The sequence below is a fragment of the Galeopterus variegatus genome, unplaced genomic scaffold, assembly GCF_000696425.1.
Source record: "Galeopterus variegatus unplaced genomic scaffold, G_variegatus-3.0.2 Scaffold162, whole genome shotgun sequence".
NCBI lineage: Eukaryota > Metazoa > Chordata > Mammalia > Dermoptera > Cynocephalidae > Galeopterus > Galeopterus variegatus.
Genome location: NW_007726273.1, coordinates 676,992 through 686,486, shown reverse-complemented (window position 1 = coordinate 686,486; position 9,495 = coordinate 676,992). Strand labels below are relative to the sequence as shown.

At 52.5% G+C, this 9,495-nt stretch overlaps 1 protein-coding gene across 1 annotated transcript; it reads right to left on the bottom strand.

Annotated features, from left to right (window-relative positions):
• Positions 1-777: 777 nt before the first annotated feature.
• On the bottom strand, positions 778-9,294 carry STX4 (syntaxin 4). Its single transcript, XM_008594224.1, has 11 exons — positions 6,560-9,294; positions 6,281-6,382; positions 6,070-6,169; positions 5,855-5,929; positions 4,838-4,908; positions 2,819-2,927; positions 2,669-2,745; positions 2,331-2,468; positions 1,295-1,405; positions 1,126-1,224; positions 778-1,030 (listed from the first exon to the last, which is right to left on the bottom strand). Exons 1-10 carry the CDS (start codon positions 6,587-6,589, stop codon positions 1,141-1,143), a joined length of 897 nt encoding a protein of 298 aa, XP_008592446.1. The 5' UTR covers positions 6,590-9,294; the 3' UTR covers positions 778-1,030; positions 1,126-1,140.
• Between the last annotated feature and the right edge of the window lie 201 nt (positions 9,295-9,495).

The following is a 9,495-nucleotide window of genomic DNA, read 5'->3' as shown; positions in this document are numbered from 1 at the left end:
CCACATCCCGCTCCAGAAATTAGGCATCAGGACTAGGAACCATTAGAAATTTGGAGTCGGGGCTTGGAGTTCAGGTGCCTTATAGAAACCACGAGTAAGATCCTCTGCCTCCTCTACTTGCTTCAGCCAGGTAACCACTTAGAAACCAGGTTCACTGATGGGGTCATTGGCTCTCTAAGCTAAACTCATATAAAAGGCAATGCCTTTTTCTGGTCCCAGGCCTGGCCTGTTCTTCTGAGACCAGACGCGCCCTGTCCACTGTCACCAAAGCAACAGCCTCAGTTGGTTCATTTTTGGGGGTTTTTTGGCAGCTTGCCAGGAGGGGGATCTGAACCCTTGACCCTGGTGTTACAACACCTAACTGGCCAGACCTCAATTATTTTTTCATGGTGCCTCTAACTCTAGGCCTCAGGAATGCCCACTGACACTATGCACACACGTGTGCACATGTGCATGCACACACACAAACACACACACACGTCTCACCTGAGTCCCAGCCTGGCCCGGTCAGCCTTATTGCTTCAGGGACAGGTACTCACAGTGGCCTTTCCCCAGGGACAGTACTGTGCTGGGAGCCAGATGTGGGGGATACCCCTCCCCACTCCACCCGTTCCTGTGGGAGAGTAGAAGGGCAGGCCGGCCTGCTGTGGTCACAGCACATCGGCAGTCTGATCTGAGCCTGCCCGGGCTGGGCCTGGCCCCAGGGATGGCCAGGACAGGGAGGGTGGATACCTGGAAGCCCTGTGCCAGCCCTTCCAGGAACACACATGCACAGGGTCTTTCTTCCTTCATTTTAATTTTTTACAAAACCGTGTGTCCCGGCCAAACAGGATGCTGCAGGCCTTCCCCGGGGCACTGTGTCCAGAAGTGGGAGGCCCCCATGAATGAGCAGCTGCCAACCCCAGAAGAACCATCTGCCCCTCCACACAGGGGCCAGTGTCAGGAAGGGGGTCTGGCTGGAGGCTCTGCCCTGCCCCTAGCAGCTGCTGGGAGAGAAGGCCAGGCCCTGGGTTCCTGGTGCTCCCAGTGCCTGCAAGGGAAGGAGGGAGAAGAAGGTCTGAGAGGAGGAGGGAAGGCTGGGGCCAGGGAGGCGGCAGGCCACGGGGCAGGCCCACAATATCTCACCAAGAAAGTGTGATATTATCCAACCACTGTGGTGATGCCGATGATGACTGCCAGGATGAGGACAGTGACGGACACACAGATGGCAATAAAGACTTTCTTCTGCAGGAGAGGAGGGGATCAGGGAAAGTTGCTAGGGGGCGCCAGGGCCAGGCCGGGCTGGGAGGCTCACCTTCCGTGCCTTCTTCTGGTTCTCCAGGGCTATCTTGACATGTTCCTGCCCGCGCTCCACGTAGTCCGCTGAGCTCAGGATGTTCTTCTCGATCCGGTTGATCATCTCCCCCTGCTCGGAGGATAGGGCAGTTCAGGAAGGTAGGGATGATGGGGGTTGGGGGACCAGCAGCTCCTTTGCCCACCCCAACCCCAAATGACTGAAGGACAATCCTGGTGGAGAAAAACTGCACTAACAAAGAGGCAGGATGCAATCTGACAGTTCAGACTCCTGAGGATAGCCTCCACGCCCCTTCTATGGCATGTCCCTCCTCCCCTGCTCCCTGGCTCACATGGACTGTGTGTGCAGTGGTGGCTTGGAGCTAAGAGCCTGAAATGGCTCAAAGCTCTTCACAGATGGTGAACTTCTGTCTCCTCACAAATCTGTCTAAATTCACCCATTCTTCTAGGCCTGTCTGCCAGCTGCTCTGAAGCCCTCCCTATTCCTGCCTCCTCCTGGCACCACCAGTTTCCAGGTCCCAGTACTCCTACTGAGATCCCTTCCCCCTGTCTCCCAGCTGCAGAAGGGTACTGGCTATAGCATGACTGAGGTCAGCTCCTCCGGGACAGGGCTGTAAGCTCACCTCAACCCTTACACCAGGGTCAGGGGAATGGCACCCCCAACCCGAACCCCGTGCAGACTTTAGCAGGCAGGCCCTCTAGGGGGCAACTTTGACTGGAGCTTTTAGAAGTATAAGGGAGGATGTTATTGGTGGAGAAGGAGCCAGGGCTGTGGCCATACCTGTGCCAGGCTCATGTTGGAAGGGTGGGGCAGGATGCTACGTATACAGGAGCAACCATCAGGGTAGCTGTGGAGTCGGGCACGATTCTGGGGCTACAGCTAAGGATGAAAGTAAGGGCCATCCTGGGGGTGTGGCTAAGCCTGGAAGAGCACAAAAGCCTCAGGAGAGAGTCTAAGGGTGGAGGTAGGCTGGTAGTTGTGCTGGCAGTTCTGACTGAGCAGAGACTCACAGATGGGGGCTGCCTGGGACGCCCACCTGCATCTCCACCTCAGTTGCCAAAAAAGTAAAGATGTCATGAAGCTCTCGGATGCTGCGTTCAAGCTGCTGAATCTCACTGTGCCGGGCTGAGATCTCATTTAGGGCCTGTCGAGTCACCTGTGTGTCCTTCAGTATCTGGAAAGTAGACAGGAAAGGGGAAACAGATCAAAGGGAGAGTAGCAGCAGGCCAGAAGTTCTTGCTGAGCTCCAGCAGGCCTCTGGCCTAGAGGCTGATGAGCAGCTCCAGGCATGTTAATTCTCTTCTGAGACTCGGCAGTCCTCAGTCAAAAAGGGCTGGACTCAGGGAGGAGGGGAGGCTAGCCGCAGCCACTCACATTGGACACAAACACCTCACTCTGCCCACTGTCCAGCATCTGCTCCAGCTCCTCGTCAGACACCATTCCAGCATTGGCTGGGGAGGAAAAGGCCAGGATCAGAGCTGGGTCAGGGTGAGCTGATGCTGTGGGCCACGCGCCACGACTCACTGATCTTCAGCTGCCTCAGGATTCTCTCCACGTTCTTCTCCCGGTACTCAGACTGCATGGAGTTGCACTTGTTGATGAGCTCCACGAATTGCTGGGACAGGACCCCGTGCTGAGGATGGAGAGCGCAGGCTGGGCACCTCTGAGAGGCAGCTGTTACACAGTGCCTGCATCTTAACCACCTTGCCAGGCTCCCCCGCTTCTCTCAGAGGAAAAGCCATGTGGCCCTACATGATCTGCTCCTTCCCACTTTACCCCTCTGACCTCACCTCCTCCCACTGTCCCCTCCCTCCCTCCATCTCACTGCTCTCTGAGCAGAGCACACTCCCACCCCAGACCTTTACACTCCCTCCTCCTTCTGCCTGTGCAGTGGATTGAATGTCTCCTCAAAACTCACTGAAGCTTGAATTGTGTCCCCAAGTTTTATGTATTAGAAACTTAGCCCCTAACTGTGACTGTTAGGAGGGTGGGAAATCCTATTGTAATTGAAAGGTGGAGCCTTGAAGAGGTGATTGGATTGTAGGACTGTGCAGTAGTGAATGGATTAATAATGGTGGTCAGGGGTGTGGTTCTGAGGGCTTTAAAAAGGATGAATGAGGAGGTTACTCTCTCTCTCTCTGCTCCGCTATTTTCATAATGTCATACTCTGCTATCACTGTCACCACCAAGACCTTCACCAGCTACGTTCCCTGGACTGTGGACTTCCCAGCCTCAGAAACTGTAAGCAATAAATTTGTTTTTCTTTATAAATCACCCAGTTCCAGGTATTTTGTTACAAGCCACAGAAATGGACCAATGCAGCCTGGAATGCTCATTCCTCACAAATATTTTCACATCTTTGCTCAAATTTCACCTTCTGAATGAAGCATTCTCCGTCTTATTTAAATTGCAAGCCTACCCTCTCCTGGCACTCTCTATCCCTCTTTCCCTGCACTTTTTTTGTGAATATTTACTATGTTCTAAATTAATTCACTTATTTATTATGGTGATTGTCTCTCCCCACCACAATGTAAGTAAGTTCCATGAGGATAAGGGTCTTTGGTTCACTGTATACTAAACAGCCCAAAAAGGCTCTGGCCCACATAGGCACTCAGTATGTATTTGCTGAGCGCTTGCTGAATGCCAGCCTCATTGCTGAGACTAGAGGTGTGCTAGTGTACCTGCGGGTCACATGTTGCCTGGTAGAACAGGTCCATCTAGGTTCTCTGTCTCTCACACCAATGACCACCACAGGTTCCCATGAAACACCCTCTTGGGGGCATCTTGCCCCGCCTTGTCTCTTCTCCCGATGCTTTAAATACGCTCATTCCTTGGAGTTCTTTCTTCAGAGATATATCTGTTCTCCTGGATTCAGCTGCACCCTTTCAAGATGCCCAAATTGATCCATCTTCAATTTGGGGCCTTTGCTGAGCCCTGGGCTCATGTACCTCAACCCTGACCCCCAAGCACCCCAAACCATTCCTCACTGGACACCCAGAGGGGGCCACTCAGAGCTCAAATCTCCTTACTAAGATGTCATCCCAGGGAAGTTCCTCATCAGTGTGGCCCCAGGGAAGTTCCTCTTCCTGACTTCTTAAATTCTGCACATGGGGCTGAGGATGTCCCTGTCACATAGGCAGGAAAACTGCCAGTCATTCTGACTTTTCCCTCTCCTTCTCTGGGCAGAGCCAGGAGCCACCAAGTCCTATATGAATAATGTCTTTGTCCCTGTTCAACCCTAACTCCCCATCTCAGCTCCTGGAAAGCATGTCTCCTAAAGCCAAGACTAGGTCATGTCTGGGGACACAGCACTTTCTCATTGAATGGAGATGAAAGCAGGGTGTTACAATGGATTAAACGTCAGGAGATCTTGGTTCTTGACCTTGAGGGAGTTCTTTCTCTCTCTGAGCCTGTTTCCCCATTTGGAAAATCATTAGATCAGGGTGGACTCAGTCTCTGAGGGCCCTTCCTTCATACATATGCCCTCTAATGACTTATGAAATACTTGTTGAAATGTCCAGGTTCTGGGAAAAACAAACCCACCTGTGTTTTTCTCATTCTCATGTTGACTGAGTTATAATTCTCATCAGCTTCCTCCTTCTGGGGCTCTATGGCTGTGAGAAGACACAAGGTGGGGGATGTGTTGAACTGTGACTTCTGAAAATTGTTTTGGGAACAGGACACAGGGCCAGGGCCATACCCCAAACACAAAATAGGGAGGTGCTTGTCTCCATAGGATTTTTTAGGAAAACGAAACATCACAAAATGGCTGTAGTGTATTAAATGTTCCCCCCAAACTCACTGAAGCTTGAATTGTGTCCCTCAAGTTTTATACATTAGACACTTGACCCCAACTGTGATTGTCGGGAGGGTGGGAAATCCTATTATGGTAATTGAGATGCGGGGCCTTGGGAAGGTGATTAGATTGTAGTATCATGCTGTAGGGGTGAATGGATTAATAACACTCATCATGGGCGTGGTTCTAAGGGCTTTAAAAGCAAGGCAGTGAGGAACTATCCCTCTCTCTGCTCCGCCATTTTCTGCAATGTGGGGTCACTTGCCACCATCATGACCCTCACCAGATGTGTTCCCTGCACTGGGACTTCCCAGCCTCTGAAACTGTAAGCAATAAATTTTATTTTCTTTATAAATCACTCAATTCCAGGTACTTCTGTTATAAGCAACAGAAACGGACTAATACAATGACTAATTCTGAGACTCTGACAGGAGAAAGTCTGTTTTTCTTTGCATTACATCAGTGAGTTCCCACAGATATGCAGAAGCCTCCTGACAAAACCCTCATCTTCCAGTCCAAAGAATGCAGTATGGGCAGCACGAATTGTAGGAATGAATGGTTTCACTGTAAATAAAGGAACCTGAGAGGCACTCATGTGCTATGGAGAATACATAGACTGGAAGCCAAGATGCAGAGATTCTACACCCAGGCTTGCTGTATGACCTGGTTATACTATTGGCTTGTCTGGGCCACCCACTCCCCAGATATACCAGGAACGGGGCAGGATCAGAGGGAAGGATCCGTTCGAGGACCTAGGAGCTCACCTTTCAGCTGCGTGCGGATATCCCTCCCCAGCTGTTTGATCTCGTCGCGCAGGTTCTGAAGGTCCTGCTTCATGCCTGAAGAAGAAAAGGCATGGCTCCCAAACAGCAAACAGCAGCCCCAAGCTCAACAAACCACCCCAGCCCACCTGCGTGGAACTACAACCCCCACAATCCTTCGGGTTGAGCATGCGCTCTGCACCCGGGGCGTCACTCACTCTCCTCGGGAAGGGGCGTGGCCAGGATGGTAACCTGCTGCTTCTCCAACTCCCGGACTTTATTCTCCAGCTTGACAATAGTCTGCCGAATTGTTCGGACCTGTGGAGGGTGACCAAAAGAGCTGAAAGAGATATGGGGTACTCCAGACCGCGCAGCTCCTCGGGTCCTCCTGCTCATTCGTGAATCCAGGCCAAGACCCCAGCCCCTTACCTTCTGGAAGAACTCATCGTCCGGGCTCCCCAACCGGGCCGTGCCCGGGTGCACCACCAGCGCCACCCGCTCCTTGTCCTCATCGTCCGAGCTGTCATCCCCCTGCCAGGGCCGGAGTCATTGGCAACACATCCTTGCTGCGGTTCTCGCCCCGCAGGACCCACAGGCTTCCGGGACTTTCCTTCCTGGCCATCAGCCATCCCTCCGTGCCCCGAAGACCAGGAGTCCTGCATTTCAGCCCGTCCGCCCGTCCCCAAACCTGCTGCCGCGACTTCTCACCTGCCTCAACTCATGGGTCCGGTCCCGCATGGCTGCCCGAGCTCCCTCTCCCCAGCGCCTGAGTCCCCAGGGCCTCTAGGTTCTGAGTTTGGAATTTCCGTACCCCGCTCACACTGACACTCCCTTCCGTCCCCGTGCGGACCCCAGCACCCCCGCGAGCTGCCAGAAGCTTTGTCCCCGGTACCGTCCACAGTCAGCGGGAAGGAGCCGACCTCGGGGACCCCAAAGGTTCCACAGGTTGGAATTCCCTTTTCTTCCCCCCTCCCGCTCCCTTGTCTCAGCCCCGCCCCTCTGGGATGATTCAGGGCATGCGCACGAGGTCGCGTCTCCTGCTCCCCGGAGGGAAAGGCGGCGGTCGGAAGCTGTGGCGCCCCGAACGGAAGCGGAGCTGCCTGGACGTGAGAACCCGCCCCTTTTGCCGGAAATGTCGCCTCTTCTAACGGAAATGTAGTTGCCGAAAACGGTGGGAATGCGTCATTTGTACGTAATCTGAGAGAACCGCATCTGACGTCACCCCATGGTGCCCCCCCCGCGTCACGTGACCGGCCGTGTCCCAGCCGCGCGGACGCGGAACGTGACGTTTTGACTATCACGTGTGCCGGCTCTGTCAGCGTCGTCTCTGGGACGCCCGTCTTCTCACGACGTCTCCGGCACCCCGGCTTCCGAGCTGCGCCCCCACATCCCCCCAGGAATTGAAGAGCGGGGTGCTGACCACCCCCAGAGAGCTTTGAGGCAGTGGGTGGTAGGACCCTCGCTGAATTCGCCTTTATTTCTTTTGGGTCCAGGGGCGTGGGCAGACTGACGACTTAGAATTTGGTGCTGTCAGCATCATGAGACCTTGAAAATCAGAAAATAAGATCCGAGGCTTCAGCGTCACAGAATTGCAGGGTTTTGTAGGCAGGGCATCTGGGGGTGGGAAGTGAGCTCACCCAAGGCAGTAATCTCTTCTCCCGCATACTCCTGGCGCAGCCTCTGACAGGAGGGCGGCGGCCCCTGCTTGAACACTGCAGTCCCACTGAGCTCACTACCTTCTGAGCTGCGGGACCGTCTCAGGGCAGCTCAGGCTGAGAAAAGTGTCTGTAGGATGTTGAGCAGTTTGCTTCCCTTCCACTTCCACACCCCACCCCTACCTTGCACCTGAGATCGGGGCAAGGTCTTGTTCTTAACTGAATCCCCAGTACCTAGTTCAGTACCTAGCACATAATGGGCCCTCGATAAATATTTGTGGGGGCTGGTCGATTAGCTCAGTTAGTTAGAGCGTGGTGTTGATAACACCAAGGTCCAGGGTGCGATCTCTGTACCAGGTCAGGAGGCCAAGCCCCACCTGGTGGAGTCCCCTGGAGATCATGAGGAAGAATTTCTCTGCTTTTGGGTCTTCCGTGTCAGTCTCTGCCTCTCCGATTAACTACCATTTCCCTCTGCCTCCCTGCCCCCCCTTTCTCTCTCTCTCTCTCTCTCTCTCTCTGTCTCTCTCATACTCTGTCTCTGAGCGGTACAGTGGAAGGTCTCTTGCACACCTGTCTTCTAGTCCTGCGTGTGATCTTGACTAATTCATTGCGCCTCTCTGGGACTCAGTTTCCCCATTTGACAACTTGGTCTGGTAATTTCTGCTTTTCCTAAGGTAAGACTCGGAATTGTCCAGTGAGGTTAGGAAGGACGTAGAAGGGTCTTGTCAACTGTTGGGGGTTCTTCTTCTCTGGGTCCAACAGTCCCATCTGCCTCTCTCTGTTTTTCAGACTCTTGATGACTTGCCTTCTTGGTCCCCAGCTGCAATCGGAAGTTGTTGGTGCCTCTGTTAAACTTATCAGGATTATAATATTCATTGTTTCATTTGTGGCTCTGGGTAGGATCACAGGGCTTTGGAATGGTGACTCAAGGTCACAGGAGGCTGGACTAGAGCCTCATAGAATGGTGTGTGGAGGGGACAGAGGCCATTTGGAGAGACTGGCTCTGGGGATGGAGCTCTCCAGAGCTGAGCCCTTGTTCCTCCCAGGCCCTCTGAGCAGCCTTGAAGTGTGTATTAAGTATGTTGGGTCTTGGATATATAGGTGTCAGCAGGTGTGTCTCTATGTGTGTTTCTGTCAGTCTCTGTGAAGGTCAGGTTATACCTAATCCTGAGGCTTAGCAGCCTAACCTGTCCTCTCTATCTGCAGGTCCAGTCCTATCAACACTGGAGCCAGATGGCTTGGGCTGGAATGCCAGATCATTCACCTAATAACTGTTATGAGGCAAGTTGCTTAACCTCTCTGTGCCTCAGTTCTTGTTTGAAAAATGGAAATAACAGTAGTACAAAATTCACAGGGAGGACATATGTAAAGTGAATAGAGAGTGCCTGGTACACTGCTATATAAGTGTCTGCTGCTATTATGTGATGGTGATGATGATGGCTATTAATCTTAGGATTTCGGCAGCCCCAGTGTCTCGGCCAAGGCTTCCACTCTACTCCTTGTCCAGGGTCTTCCTTCCCCTTTCCATCTCCTGAGCCCCGCTGTGCTACAGGTCCTGGGCTAGCAGCCTTGCCAACTCCTTCACATCTCTCATGTCTCCCCTTGGATCTACATACCATATATTTTGCTTGCTAATTTTATATATTGTCTGTCTTCACTGCCCTTGCCCCCCCCCCCCGAATGTGACCTCCATGAGGACAGGAATTTTCACCTGCCTTATTCACTGCTGTGTCCCCTGCACCTACAACAGTGCCTGGCACACAATAACTGGTCAATAAATATTCATGAATGAATGAAATTATTTCTTTTTCATTTAATATTTATATAGTACTTATATATGCTGGGCACAAAATAGGCACCTCATAAATATTAACCCATTTAGTCCTCAAAACAATTCCATGAGATAGGTACTATTAGTGTCCTCATTTTACAGATGAGGAAACCAAGGCAAAGAGAAGTTAAGTAACTTGTCCAAAGTTACACAGCTAG